Source organism: Setaria italica, chromosome IV (assembly GCF_000263155.2).
Source record: "Setaria italica strain Yugu1 chromosome IV, Setaria_italica_v2.0, whole genome shotgun sequence".
Lineage (NCBI taxonomy): Eukaryota > Viridiplantae > Streptophyta > Magnoliopsida > Poales > Poaceae > Setaria > Setaria italica.
The window spans coordinates 30,661,712-30,677,369 of NC_028453.1; the positions used below are offsets into that span (position 1 = coordinate 30,661,712).

General features: G+C 47.4%; 2 protein-coding genes across 2 annotated transcripts; both read right to left on the minus strand.

The window, feature by feature from the left end:
* Window positions 1–2,965: 2,965 nt before the first annotated feature.
* LOC101786453 (ubiquitin-conjugating enzyme E2 22) lies at window positions 2,966–7,089 on the minus strand. Its single transcript, XM_004965603.4, has 7 exons — window positions 6,708–7,089; window positions 4,774–4,874; window positions 4,515–4,659; window positions 4,147–4,224; window positions 3,940–4,052; window positions 3,680–3,783; window positions 2,966–3,497 (listed from the first exon to the last, which is right to left on the minus strand). The coding sequence occupies exons 2-7, from the start codon at window positions 4,774–4,776 to the stop codon at window positions 3,185–3,187; spliced, it is 756 nt and encodes a 251-aa protein (XP_004965660.1). The 5' UTR covers window positions 4,777–4,874; window positions 6,708–7,089; the 3' UTR covers window positions 2,966–3,184.
* A 761-nt stretch (window positions 7,090–7,850) lies between these two features.
* LOC101786846 (ubiquitin-conjugating enzyme E2 22) lies at window positions 7,851–11,168 on the minus strand. The gene is made up of 7 exons (XM_004965604.3): window positions 10,901–11,168; window positions 9,785–9,893; window positions 9,561–9,705; window positions 9,186–9,263; window positions 8,964–9,076; window positions 8,694–8,797; window positions 7,851–8,463 (listed from the first exon to the last, which is right to left on the minus strand). The coding sequence occupies exons 2-7, from the start codon at window positions 9,785–9,787 to the stop codon at window positions 8,145–8,147; spliced, it is 762 nt and encodes a 253-aa protein (XP_004965661.1). The 5' UTR covers window positions 9,788–9,893; window positions 10,901–11,168; the 3' UTR covers window positions 7,851–8,144.
* Window positions 11,169–15,658: the final 4,490 nt, after the last annotated feature.

The following is a 15,658-nucleotide window of genomic DNA, read 5'->3' on the forward strand; positions in this document are numbered from 1 at the left end:
CTAGTGTAAGATGTGAATTGGTCATTGCGTCCATGAAGTGTGCAGTGAACATGCAGAGCTGCAAACATCTAACGGATCGTCATCCGTCCATCGACTTGTTAAATAAATCTGCCATACTGATCATAACGCTCCTGAGTCCTAACCACGAGAATATATATGGCTGCATGTGAGGATTAAACGCGGCAAGTTTAGAATTTCTGTCAGTTATCAGACGTTCATTTGCCGGATCCTTTCAATGAGGAAGGTTCAGGGAAGAAAATTAGCTCTCATAGCAGCATACCCGTTTGAAATATGAAGCAAGGCGGGAACAAAAGATTGCTGCGTGATGCAACCAACTGAAAGTCGAGAGGCTCGTTAGCCGTCGGGTAGTTGAGGCCTTTCTTTCCTCACATTCATGGCATGCTAGTTCGGTCATGCATGGAGAAAATTGATGTTTTATTTTTCAGGCCGGCTAAGTAGAGCATGCATCTGTTGATGAAACGCCTGTTTTTTTTCCCCATGTGTGTTGGACTGAATTTAACACATTGCTTTGGAACCGTTATAGTCCAAAGGAACCACACGTTTCTCCGAATCGCCTCTCAGGGGGGGTTGGGGGGGGGGGGGCGCATTAGGTGCATCAAGGACGACGGCTTAGCGAACATTCGTCCGTCCGTCCGGTGAGATGGCGGATTTGGGGATTTGATTATATTGATCATATAGTAGGAGGGAGAGCGAGTACGTGGTGAAAGACTATTTATGGGATGCAGGTGGAGAGAGGCCCACTTGGGAACGGAAAATCTTTCTTTAGGGCAATTGGGCACACGCACACCTGTGGATGTGGTGGTGCTGCGGTCACGCCCCACATGCCATTTTCTTAAAGCCAGTTTTGCGACTAGGACTGAATCCGGAACGAGTCTTGTGTAGGAGCATACTGCCACTGGTGCTAGTAAAAATCCTTAACAAAACTTGTGTGTTTACCAAACAATAGTTAGACCGCGACACACCACAGGAAAAGGGAACTTCAGTGTAGCTTAGGTTTGGTAAGTTGTTAATAGAGCTAGGAGCTACTCCCTCCGTACTAAAACTAAAAAAATGCAACTCTCACTTTCCGACGAGTCGGTAATCAGAGTTAGAATCCCAGCATTAAGATAGTTTTTTTTATATAATTGGCAGTAGGACAGTTGAGTTTTCCAGATGCAAGGCAAGGGCTCGTTTCCTGTCCGTGACATTTAGAGAAGTCCTTTAATTTCTTCTTCAGCTGCAAGACCAACAGCGACGTAATAACCCTGCGCTTGAAACATCTCCATCCAGAAGCTTTGACCATCTGGATATATACAGCCTAGAAACATGACCCTGATGGCGCCACCAAAATCGCCACAACTTTGTTTGGCTTGACAAGCAAGCATCGTATCTCCCGGTGCGTCCGGCCGGGGAGGTGGCGTCGAGATCACCACCTTTCCTAGCCAAGCCGTACGTCACCGGCCGGCCATCGGAATTCTCCTCCTCCTCACCCCCCCGAGCTAGCGCTGTCGTCCACGCTTTATCCTCTCCTCCTCCTTCCCTGATGACGCTCCCGGGGCCCCATCAGTTTGGAGACTTTTTCACTCTCTTCTCTCCTGTCAAAGTAACCCAACGGCGGATTAAAAGAGATGGAAGCAAAAGCGAAAGCGCGGGGGGAGGGAAAGGCACAAAGCTTAGCCGAGCCAGCCTAGTGGTGGTGCAGCTGCCGGTGAAAGTTCCTGAATCCTCTTTGGGACACGGGAACTTTGGGGGCGGAGTGAGTGAGTGGATGGATCATCATGGGGGATTGGGCATGGCAGGCGTAGCACATCACGGCAGCTCCAAGTGTAAAAGGATCACTTGGGCTTTGCCATCTGGAATACTTTCTTGGATCTTTTGACTGCTCGTAATCATGGCAGTTTGAAGATTAGTACTGGTTATTACATTGTGCTTGTGCTAGATGGATTGAGAAGAAGAACATTGTTGATGCAGCTGACCAAGAAGCTTCAAGACAGTACTGCTCTTAGTCATGATCTTTCGAAGATTAGCAGTTACTACATTGTCCTAGATGAATTGAGAAGAACATTGTGGATTCATCTGACCAAGCAAAATTTCAAGATGGAACGCAGAGATGATATGTATCTCGAAAAGCACAAATGAAAATTCAAGAAATCGTATATCGGAAAAGGAAATTCGACATGACCTAGTGCTGGAACAAGAGAGTGCTGGAGTGATGTGCTGCTAGTGGGATGGGCATGATGGTAAGGGAGATTAGTGTTGGTAAAAGGCCTTTCCATACCTGAAGGATCGAGGTGGCAGGGAGATCACGGCTTCAAAGAGGGCGACAAAAGGAAGTGGGCTGAGAATCAGTCCGAAAGAAAGTCACATCATCGTTTCCCAATTTAGGTCCGTTTGTTGCTTTAGGAGCTCCTAAAATTCCTGTCACGTCGAATGTTTAGATATTAATTAGAAGTATTAGATATAGATTAATTATAAAACTAATTGCACAGATGGAGGCGAATTTACGAACGAATCTAAGCCTAATTAGTCCATGATTTGACAATATGGTGCTACAGTAAACATGTGCTAATGATGGATTAATTAGGCTTAATAGATTCATCTTAGAAATTAACCTTCATCTGTGTAATTAGTTTTATAATTAGATCATGTTTAGTCCTCCTAATTAGCCTCCAAATATTCGATGTGACATGAATTTTAATCGATCCAAACACCCTCTTAGGCCCCAAAGCTACCCAAACGAACAGATTTTGATCTAGCTGAATGATCATTGTGGTGTGGTGGGGAAAAAGATTTTGTAGGTTTCTTGTGTCCACTGTTCATTGGTTCAGGATGAGAATCTACTGCCTTTTCACTTTAGCACTCAAATTCTCGTCGAAGACGGCTTCAGGCTCACTGAACTTGCTCGCTGCTCCATGAAGCATCTATTTACACAGCCACACCGAAACAAGACTAAACAAAGCGATAGTGGGAATCAACAGAAAAGGCGAGTATTCTTCCAAATAAATGAATAGTTGAAATTGCACAGACAGTTTTGTCCCAACAAAGCACAGAGATGCCCCATGAGATGCCTCTTGCACTGTTTTTTGTTCTTTTCAGTTCTACCAGGCATCAGTTGAATCTAGCACTAATGAAGACCATTATCTTATCTACCACTAAGCACTCCTCACCTCTCAGGATTATTCGATTACAATCTCTTCAAGCTCTTCTTCCTTGCATCCAGCTTCTTCTTATCGACTGCAACTTTGGCTGCATGTGCTGCATCCTTCTTGGGTGCGGTGGATGCTCCTACAACAGGATCAGAAGTAGCAGCATTCTGATCCTGTGAGTTTTTACCTAATGCTTTGGCAGCAGCAGAGGTAGATATTGGTGTTGACGCCAAAGGTATCTCGCCGAGAACAGTATTGGACTGGCCCACATTTAGAGCTGTGGTTGACTCGGAAATAGCTCCACTCTTCGACTTGTTCTTAGGCTTAAGCGCATGGATGCCAGTGTACAGCCTGCATATGGAGCAAATATATCATAATCAGCAACTGCTTACAGTACAAGATGCTTCAGTAAGAGATGACCTGACAAATGTAATTATCAACAGTGCCTGCATACAATCCTAACAATGTAATTTCGATATAAAGGAAAACAAAGTTGTGTTATTCCATGCTGACAACATGAAATTGAGGCTGACCTTGCATGCCGTGCATACTCCTCGTAATTTTCAAGTAGCATCTTTCCAGCTTGTTCATTCAGGGCAGATTCGGGGAATGGTTCAATCAGAAGGCATCTCACTACCTGCCATACAGGTGAACATGCAACTGATAATAAGTCCCCCGCATGTTGTGACAATAGTTGGACCTCTGAGGTAAATCAGACCTAGAAATTGCTTACAGACACATCATGCAATTAGCAGCAGCAAAACAGAACTAGGGCGTTGCACTTTCAGCTTACCAGCAGAACGTGTCTTAATCCAAGACCAGGATTCCAATCCTTCTTCAGTGTGTTGACACAGATCTCACCACTAGTTGCTATGTTTGGATGGAAAATTTTTGTCAAGAAGAACCCTGCAAGTAGAGAGACAAAGGCTATCAGATAACGGCTTTACTAAAAGAAATAAATTTACTAAGGATGAATCTGAAAGTTTCAAAAGGTAATAACCTTTTGGAGGAGATTGAGGGAAGTCACGGGATAATAACAGCTTCATCCTGAATACTCCATTCTCATATGGAGTTCCAGCTGCACCATGTTGCAGTTCACATTCAGATCATAATATATAAAGTAGTACAAGATGAAAAGGTCTTGGAAACTTCAAAACACTTTAAGTTCTATCATATGCACTGTCAAAAGGACAAGCCTCATAATACTTGGCTCAAAACAAACAGTTTGCTAAATCGCCATGGACTGACAAAAGACTAGTACTACTTACAAATACAACAGCATGATCAGCATAGGTGGATGAAAAATTAATCATGAAAGAACAAAAAATAATGGCAAGTGTAAACCAATGTATCTTGACAATATCTTACCTGGGCCCTCAATATCAGCAAAAATAGTGGTGAAGTCATCATCATTAACACTAACTTTGATCCCTTCCGGAGGTGAGTCATCAAGATTCTTCAATTCTTTAGCCAACTGCCTGATCACATTTGGTGGGAGGTTCTCGTTGGTTGCCTTCAGGAACATACACAAACATATACCATTAGAATCATGAAAGATAGAACAATTGCTTTTCAGGGATGCTCACACTGAAAAAGTAACCTGAAATGTCAAGTTTTAGATACTAACCATGGAAGTGATAGTGGCAGACACCTTAAAGTCACTCCCTTAGCAACTTCACTTAGAAATCCCGAAGTACCAGAATAACACCTTTGGTCACAAATTCGGCACTGTGCAATTGAAAAAAGTGTTTATGGTATTAGATATGATTGGGTCAATATAAATGAGCATCACAAAATCAAGTAAGCATTTATGAAAACTAAGGAAAAATCAAAGATGCATCAGGTGTATAGAATGAAGGTCTTCTAGAAGGAATAGAATGGTCTTGTGGAGGTCATGTATTGGTGGCTTTAGAGCACCTCTAGTGTGTGCCAAATCAAACCATGGCAAACAGAAAGGTAACATTTCCATATGAGCAGTTGAATAGCTGTTTCAGAACATAATCAAATTCCAAACTTGGTTTTCAACTAGAACAGAATAAAATAGCTTCTGCACATGCCCGTTGCTCTTTCCTGTTCGCCTAACCATCACATGCTTGTCGCATGTATCCACAGAGATGCCACACGGCAGCGAGCAGTGGTCCAGCATGGAGGAACGGTCTCTGCTGGCAGCATGCGAGCTCAGTGGGCTCTAGTAATGGCAGGATGCAACAACTCATGGAGAAGGAAACGATGGAATTGCAGAGGAAGAGAAAGAGGAAATCCGGCCTGGTTTGTCTGCCAACGACCATATCTACTCTTCTCCAAGGCCAATTCTGTGGATCCATAGATGGATTTGTTTGGTAGGGTGGGGGAACCAAATGGGACATACAGAAGCTTCATCGTAGTCGCGCAAAGGCGAAGGACAGGAAGAGAGGATTCTTTTTCAAGTTGCCTGTGGGAGCCCCACATATAGGAGCAGCCAAACCATGCCCCTTCAATTCGAACACATACTAGGGGTGCTCTTAGGAAACAATTACCACCACTAAGCATGTTCTTCCTTCCTATGACACATGGTATATCACTAACTCTTGTAGAGATATAGACACACCTAAGGAAAATTATCTCTGATGCAAATATCAAGAACCATTTTACGTGCTACTTGGTAACTTTAACGATGATACCCGATAAGGAATATTGCCATATGAGTGCTGTCTGTAAGGGTAGACTGCATACTGACGCAAGTGACAGAAGCAGGAAAAATAGTGTACTGGCATTTCAGACGGACCGCTTAATTGAGATGGATATGGAATGTTCCATGTCCCAAGTAATTGCAACTTTCTTGACCTATCTAGGAGCCATTTCCACAGCCTAATGAATCCTTTGCTGGCTATCCAAACATCAATAGTAACCGATTCATAATAAATATACCAACTTCTATAACCGACTATCCCCTCATACACCAAACTATACACGTGGACAACCACACAAAGCACACTTACGAGCTACAACAGCGATTTAATGCTGCTAAGGCAAGCGCCAAAAACTGCAATCTAGCGACATACAAAACACGAAAGAATTAATAAATATGCGGGTAGCGCAATTAAATCAGAACCATTAATTGCCATTCTGGGAGTTCATGGCACATTCCGTTCCATTGTTGTTCAATGCTACCACATCCGTGTAAATCTATCAATGCGACATTTCCAGAAGCTATTCATTGTGGTTAACAATATATGGAGAGAGAGAAAACAGTAATGCCTACTAAGCATATCAAATTACATCAACTTCCTCGGTTGCGTGCACGCGTGCTCGAGGTTACTACATCCAAGATCGGGTGCCGTAGACTTTCCGCTACATCAACACAATGGTAGTTCAAACCCACATAAAAGAACTAGGATGCAAGCCGAACCCCCACCCCATAATTCAGAAATGGATGTCTCTGTTCAGAAATTATCAATGTTGGGTAAAGGAAATGCGAGATCAATCAATCGAAGAATCAGTTGCCCCAGTGCATACGGGCACGAGATTGACTAAGATCCCATCTGGGACACCTCCGTCCAACATAAGAAATCGGCCGCTTACCCCCCGACGCACGGCAGGACCGCAGGAGTCGTAGGACGGTAGGACACCCCCTCGCTCTCCCTCCTTCACCGTCCTGCCTCCGTTTCCCGCGGCGGTACAGCCAGAGATCGCCGCCGCTCGTATCTACGCAGGCAACGACCGATCGGGGAGCCCCCTCTCGGGCGGGGCGGCCGGGGAGCGAACGAAGATGCAATTCAGGCGGACGGCGGTGAGGGAGTCTCCAGCGGCGGGAAGGGGCGGCCGCCGTGGCGCTGTCCGGTGGCGGCTGGGCTGGTGCAGGCCTGCGCCTGGGGGAGGATGAGGAAACCCTAGGAGCGGGGAGAGTGAAGGGCACACCGCGAAAGGGGGAAGAAGAGGAGAAGGGGCGACCGGCAGGAACTGAGATTTGAGAGTCGAGTTGCCGAAACGGGAATCCGCCGCGATCCGACCGTTGACGTCGGATGGGGCCCGGTGGATCCGTGGCCTGGCGGGTGGGCCCAGGGGAGATTCGTGTCCCACCTGCCGACGCGTTTGTTACGCCCTGGCGGCCCCCGTGGCAGGCTGGTAGCCGTTGGTCCTCCCTACCCGGCCCACAGATTCGAAAACCCGGCAAGGAATGGGATCGCCGGCGACTCGCTCTCCAGCCGGCCGAACGAGAGGCTACGTGAAAATCGATTTGGGGTCTCGGCTCCTGATCTTCGTCGTATGATGTTGATGTCTACTAGTGCGTATAAAGATTGACTTGTCAAGTTTTTTCTCTAAGAAAACGATGACTTCGTTGGGTTGCCATGCCAATGGCGAGAGTTACCAGCTGAAGAGTGAAGAGTCCTTTTAGCTTACAGGCAACGCTCTGCCAGCAACTAACGCCTGCAACCAACAACTAGCCTACTAAGCTACTCCACGCATCAGATCTTAACCACTGCTACCACAGAAATCCACGGTAAATACTTTTTTTTTGAAAGAAATCCACAGCAAATACTATCCACAAGAGTATTTGGTGAAGGCAGCATGTCCAAGTATGCAGACAGACTCCATGCACTGAGTTTTCCATCCAGTATTGAAACATGAATCTGACGCACAAGTGGGCAGTAGAGGCAATGGCAGCTAGGAAGGACATGTACGCCCTGCCGCGCTCTGCCAGGTGCTCATGGGTACGGCAAGTAGTAGGCAATGCTGATTGATTGCACCAGACAAACGAGAAACAACAAAAGGAAATAGGCAGGTCTTCTTCCAAATGATTGGACATTGAACATAATAAAGTTGTCCCGAAGGACCCAGTTCACATTATTCCCCCGTCTGGCCCCGCCTCGTCCCCAATTCCAGATCATCAGATGCCTCTCCCCACTTATTCCTTTTTCTCTCCCAGTTTCACTAAGCATCTGCTGAACCTGGCTCATGCTAGCAAATTTGAATTCTGATCTACCGGCAACAACGTCCCTCTTCCCGGGACGTTTTCGCCTATAATCTCTTCAAGCTCTTCTTTCGCGCATCCATCTTTTTCTTGTCGAGAGGAGCTTTGGAAGCCATCGGGCCATCCTTCTTCCGTGCTGCGGCAGCTCCTACGGCGGCAGGATCAGAAACAGTCGGGTTCTGATCCTGCAAGTTCGTGCCAAATGCTCTGGATGCAGTGGAGGTAGATACTGCTGGTGGCATTGATGGTGTGTTCTCGCTGGAAGCAGCACTCGACTTGTCCACATTCAGAGCAGTGGTTGACTCAGAAATAGCTCCAGTCTTGGACTTATTCTTAGGTTTAAGGGCATGGATGCCGGTGTATAGCCTGCGTCACGGGGCACAATGAAATAACTCAGTAACTAGATACGGTTCTACAGAATGTTCAAGTGATTTGATCTGATGTCAGAAATGGTAACTGTAGCCATCACATTCATGACTAACAGTCAGCATTGCTGACATAAAGAATATTCAAGTTTCTAATATTGTACTTCTGAGCATTGAAAAAAAAATCTAAGATCTCAACCCCAAGTTTATTATAGAAGTTGAAGGGCTGACCTTGCATGCCGTGCATATTCCTCGTAGTTTTCAAGTAACATCTTCCCCGCTTGTTCATTCAGTGCAGATTCAGGAAATGGTTCAATCAGAAGGCATCTCACTACCTGTTAGACATGCCAACAAGACATACTAAGTCTCCACAACGTTGTGACAGCAGCTGGAACTTATGCTAGGTGTTGTACTAGATCAAATATTGGAAATTCCTTGCAAAGCACTTGTGCAGTGCTACAAACAAAACAAGAGATGACTTGTGCTAAACTTCAAACTTACCAGAAGAACATGTCTTAATCCAAGGCCAGGGTTCCAATCCTTCTTCAGTGTGTTTACACATATCTCACCACTAGTAGCTATGTTTGGATGGAAAATTTTTGTCAAGAAGAATCCTGCATATCAAAGGAACATGTCAAAGAGTCAGTATATTTCCAACATAAGGCTTCACTTCAAGTACTAAATGAATTACGAAGAACTTTGGAAATATCAGAAGATAACTACCTTTTGGGGGAGATTGAGGGAAGTCGCGAGACAATAGTAGCTTCATCCTGAACACTCCATTCTCATATGGAGTTCCACCTGCACAGTGTCCAGATTTAAATTCAGAACTAATATTATAAAGTAATGAAATAGAAAAAGGTAACCATTAATGCTTCAGGTCCATAATACGCAGTTATGAATTCCCAGAAATAAAAACAACTCATCAATACTTAGCCCTAAACATAGAAACAAGGAAATTATGGACTGACGAAAGACACCCTTATACGCAAAGTATTTAGAGAGCATGATCAGCATAGCTGCATAGGCATGCAAATTAATAGAGGAAGACCCAAAACATTGGCAGGGGTAAACCAAAGTATCTTGACAGAATGTTACCAGGGCCTTCAATATCAGCAAAAATAGTAGTGAAGTCATCATCATTGACAATCACGTTAATCCCTTCTGGAGGTGACTCGTCAAGATTCTTCAGTTCTTTAGCCAATTGCCTGATGACATTTGGTGGAAGGTTTTCATTGGTTGCCTAGAGTGTGATGGACATGGCATTAGAATCAGGGGATACAGCACGGCTGAGTTGCAGTTTAAGAATTTGCAATGCTCACCATTGCAGCAGCAATAGCAGATAGCTTCGAACCCGCCTTATTAGCAACTTCACTTAGAAATGTCTCTGTGCCACAATAGCACCTTTTATGGACAAAAAGCCTTAGCAGTCTGCAAACAGAGTGATACCTTCAAGTTGTAACTCCGTGGCACCAAGAGTAACGTAGTGAAACCAATATGTTGCGATTTAGCATTTCGGTAGAACACTGAATTGAGAGGTAAGCATAACACCTATGTTAATATTTCCTTAATCTACATGGCCCAAATTATCACCTGCATGGCACTGGCCCCATTAAGTTAATATCTAAACATCCAAACACTGAAAAGGCAAATCTCACAAGATAACAACCTTTTTATCGCCTCCCTGGCCCCCTTATACAGCAAGGGTGTGCGCACATCAATGCCATGTTAGTAATTCAATGCAGCTAAGAAATCAAAAACGTGCATCCAGTAATGCCCGCAGGCAGCAACTACTGCCACGTATCAACATCTTCCATAAATTGCTAGTACAACAAAGCATTTCGGCAAGAACATGTAAACATGCAACTGCAATCACGTTAGTCTAGCAAGGAGCCACTTCCACAAGCTAATTTTGTCAACAATGTCATGACCATAGCAGGATAAACCATCACTACTGGTACCGAAAGTACCAATTGTTCCTTCCCTCCTGACATCCACAAGCACAAGTGGGCACATGCACCGGCCTGCGCCACACAAACCCCGGCCTGCCCATCTATGCCCGCGCAGCTTGCTAGAACAAGGGCGCACCCCCAGTGCCACTACATCGTGGGGCTCACCCTCTCAGAATTCAGAAATGTCTCTGCCTAGAACCTAAGTTTGGGGAAATGCGAGCCCAGTCGATCGATCAAACAATCGGCGCTCGCTTACAGTATCGAAACAATCGGCGCTGATGGATCTGAGACCGGCTTTCATCCCCTCTACCGGTCTACCCCCAGCACGAGAAATCGACGGCCCACTCGCTCGCTCCGCGGCTCCGCTCGCGCCTACCCCCGCCCCGTCTACGCGCTCCGGTGGTCCGGGGACGAGACCGGCGCGGCATGCAGGTACGCACTACGAGGGCAACGACCGATCGGAAAACTGGAGGTGCAGGCGCTTACCTCAGGTCAGGGCGGGGCGGCAGGGGGAGCGGCCGAACAGGCAGGCGGTAGGGAAGTCTCAGGGCGACGAGATGAGGGGTGGCGGCCGCCGCAGCCGCCGGTGGGGTAGAGGATGCTCGGACGCGAAGGGGAGGAAGCGAAACCCTAGGCGAGGCCGCGGGGAGGAGGATTTCAATTTGGGGGGAGAAGGAATGGAGAGAGCTCGGTGCGGCCGGAAGGGGGAGAGGAGGAACTAGGAAGTGGTTGAGAGCTTTGATGAGAGCCTGGTGCTGTCTGAAACAGGAGCGGTGGATGATAGGGACGAGAGATCCGACCGTTGAGTCCGGCGCGGGCCCACGTGGGAGCGGCGCCGTGCACCGACGCGTCCGTTTGGTTTGGTCATTCGTGCGTCCGCGCTCCGCGGTGGCTGTGGTAGCCGTTGTGGGGGCGAATCGTCGTGGGAACCTGATCGCCGCCGTCGCCAGCCGGGCCAAGGGTAAAACCGAAATTTGATGGGCTCGTTTTGGCTGAACTTGAAGCTAATGAACGATGGATATTTAACTATTTAACATTCTTACCACGACACCTCTTTAAAAGTCATCCTCTACAAATTTGCCACTCGAAAGAGAATTCACATTTACCATTTTTGTTGACGTGGCACGCCACCTCTCCTCAGGCCAGCGTGGATCAATCACGTGAAATGACTATGCTACCCCTGCATCTCTTGCTCTTGACACTAACACGTTCCTCACTCTATCTCTATGTCGGTGTTTAAATCCGGCAACCTACCGAGGGGTACCTAAGGTAGTATTTTGGTTAGTGCGGTTCGTCGAGATCAAGAACTCGAAGGTAAACGCAGACACACGATTTAGACATGTACAGACCGCTAGATTGCGTAATACCCTACGTTCTGTGTGTTGGTTGGATTGAAACGCTTAGGAGGGGGTCTTTGCCTCGCCTTATATTGTCATGGGCAGGGTTACAGGTCGGTTGGTTATAAGAGTACTAGTCGGATACGACTAGTATTTCCTAATCCTCGACTAGTTCATGTCTTTCCATGTAGACTACGCCGTCCTGCGCCATGGTCTCCTTCTCAGATGCGTCTCAGATCCAGCTCCATATTTAGGATTGTCCAAACCTTCTAGTGTTGCCATAGATGTATGTACGATAAGCCCCTGAGTACTTTTTAGTCAAATGTAACAGTTCCGGGTACTCTTGTAGACTTTACTGACTAGTTTTTGATGCTCTTTGAGTACTCCATCTGGTTGAATCTTCAAAGGTATCCAAAAATTGCCATGCGACTAGAATGTGCTCAAGTCTCATTTAACTCAATCTCATATCCTTCAATGTTGAATTTTATATGGAAGTGCGACGAAAGTCGCATTCCATATGGAGTAGCCCCTAAGCCTTAGGTTGAATCAAAGAATCAGGCTGAGGGTCAATTTGTAATTCGCATCACTTTCCCCTTAAAATCCAGAGAAAAAACTTTTTGTCGATGGACACGTGGCACACAGCCCTCGAACCTTTAGCCGACTAGTTTGGTGGGTATAAGGGTCAACCTTTGGTCAACGTGACCATCTCTGGAAGGAGATCTTATCTCCTCCTAAAATAAAGATAACTGCCAATCAGGTGTTCGAAATTTTGTGGATACTTTAAATCAAAATCCCTTTATTTGCGTAGTTTTTACCGTTCCACTGTTATAAATAATGGAGGAAGTTATCCCTTCCATTTTACCTTTGCCATTTGCCTTTCCAACTTCCACACTTTAGCCCTAGCACTGCCGCCACTGTTCAATCTCCGAACACTAGTGCCGTTGTCAACCCACCAAGCAGCCCCCAAGCGTATGCAACAGAAGAAGCTCGTGACATCATGGATAGGTAAGAAAGTTGCTGCTTCCAAATCAGACGAAGGTGAGAAGAAGAAAACATCTGACAAGAAGAAAGAGCCGTAGTTGCCGGTGCCCAAGTACGGGTGTTGCGGGGGAAATATTAACGACCTCCTAATACCTCTTAAAGCGACAGTCATGAAGGCCCAGGCCCACCTGCGGTAATTACGATTACCGCCGACCCAGTAGAGGCAGAGAACATCCCACTCCGTCTCGCCCGACCCAGGGCCCCGGGGTCGGACAATCTCGACCCCTCGATGGCGGGACTCCGCCTCGCCCGACCACGGTCCCAGGGTCGGGAGCGCCCGACCCCTCGCCGCAAGGTTCCGCCTCGCCCGACCGCGGTCCCAGGGTCGGGAGCGCCCGACCCCTCGCCGCAAGGTTCCGCCTCGCCCGACCCAGGGAACCGGGGTCGGGAGCGCCCGATCCCCACCACAGAAACTCCGCCTCGCCCGATCCTGGGTGCGGGGGTCGGACTCACTCGGGTCCACAAGACGGGTATTCGCCTCGGGCGCGGACTGGAGGATCAGGATAACGATCTCGTGGGTCCCCCTATCGACCTCGCCATAAATGCGCCGCGGCCCTGTCAAGCCAAAAGGGAGCGGCGTCCCCAACGTAACCGGTCACGAATACCGGCGCGCGGCTGTGCGGCGCGGGCTGCAGTGGCCGCAGCTCCTTCTGATTCGCCACGAAGTACTCATGAGGTGCGCCGAACGCCACAGGAGGGCGCACTGCTCGCTCTCGCGACCCGTGCGCCCAATGGCAGTCTTAGGGACGCGACGTCCGGGTCTTACGGTAATCAGCGGGGCAACAGAATCGGACTTCCTCCCCAGCGAGCACGGATGCCGAGGTTGAGGATCATCATCACGTTCGACGGTGATGACGACTAGGGAGATCATCGACAAGATCGAAAAGGTATCACCCTCCTGCGCCGGACGTGCTGACAGGGACCGGAGGCCGGAGCAAGAGCGGCGGCCTTGGGACCCTCCCCTTGTATTATTTTTCTCTTTAGCTTATCCTTTCTACCTCGCCTCTGGACGCCCGGCTCACCTGTAACCCCGAGCTCCTTCTTGCGCTATAAAAGGAGGACCAGGGGTCCGAAAACGGGGACTTGGACTCTTTTCTTCAAGCCAACAGTACACTCTCACATTCCCTTAGAGCACAAGTACACTTAGGAGACCTGGGATCAGTTCCCTCTCTCGCCCATCTGTAACCCCTACTACAGAACCCCGCGTGGGTAACACGAGCAGCCTCGATACTGGACGTAGGGCTTCCTTTGCCCGAACCAGTCTAACCCCGTGTCTCCCACGCCACCATCCGAAGCCTTACGCGCATAAAAGAAATTTACTAGTCTAAGTCTCGATCCGCAAATCTTGACAACGACAACGGGAAAACCGATCAGACCACGCCGTCAGATCCCGTCTGTGCTTGGAAGCGGTCAACTCTGAATGAGGAGGATATCAAAGCACTCATAGCCGCCAATTTACTCCAAGATCAGGATTTCATCAACTGACGATCTGCATATGGCAACGTCTGCCCTTTGGAGTCCTATCCCGATGAGACGGTAATTTTTGCGCACTTCATCGAGCGAGGCCTTTCATTGCCCTCTTCAGATTTCTTCCAAGGTTTACTGCATTATTATAAATTGGAGTTGGTGCATCTAAACCCCAATGGGATCCTCCATACTGAAATCTTCATTCATTTTTGCGAAGTCTTTTTTGGGATCAGACCGCACTTTCAATTATTCCGGAAGTTTTTTCGTGTGAAGCCACAACCCTCAAAAGATCATACTCTCTTAGTTGGAGGCACCGGGATCCAGATGCGAGAGACAACGAGCGGCTAGTATCTGGATTACGAGTTGATAGACTCCAATGCCGAATGGAAGGAAAAGTGGTGCTTACAATAGCAACCATGATCCGAAACTACCCAACTGATAGGGCATCATCCCTCATGGAACAACCGCTGGCTTGATAAACCAAAACATGGAAATTGCCTCCAACTACTCGAGCTGATGAGTGGAATAGCGCAGTTGAAACAAGAGGGCCTTACTGGAATCAGAGTGGCATTCAGCTTTATGAAGCGACGCATCCAGCCCTGCAGCAGAGGTGCCACTATGGCTAACAATACACCAGCCTGGACGATCCCTCTAGATTCTCTCTGGAAGAGATTAGCACTGATGAAGTCATGGCGATGCTCAAATGAATATTCAAAAATGTGAGCGAGATCCCCACTATTTGTGCAGGAATTCGGTGCCGCCAACTCGCCAAAGCTTGTAAGTACCCATGGCGATGCAAACCCAAGAGCCGAAGACAAACGCCACGCCTGCTTCGAATGCGACAATTGGCTTGATGATGACCTGTGCCATCGAGTTCGCTAGTGGATTCTGGGCGAGTTCCCCTACCTATTGTGCCAGCTATCAGTGTTTAAACCCGTCAACCTACTGAGGGGGTTTCCAAGATAGTATTTTGGTTAGTGGGGCTCGTCGAGATCAGGAACTCGAAGGTAAACGCAGACACACGATTTAGACAAGTCTGGGCCGCTAGATTGCGTAATACCTTACATCCTGTGTGTTAGTTGGATTGAATCGCTTTGGAGAAGGTCCCTGCCTCGCCTTATATTGTCGGGGACAGAGTTACATGTCGGGTGGTTACAAGAATATTAGTTGGATACGACTAGAGGAGTTGTACTCTTATTACAACGAGTACTTTCATAATCCTCGACTAGTTCATGTCTTTCCATGTAGACTACACCGTCCTAGACCATAGTCTTCATATCAGATCCGTCTCGGTGTCCAGTCCCATATTTAGGATTGTCCAAACCTTCTGGTAGGCCCATAAATATATATATATATATATATGACACTATGACCGGTGAGACCCACCCATCTTCTTCCA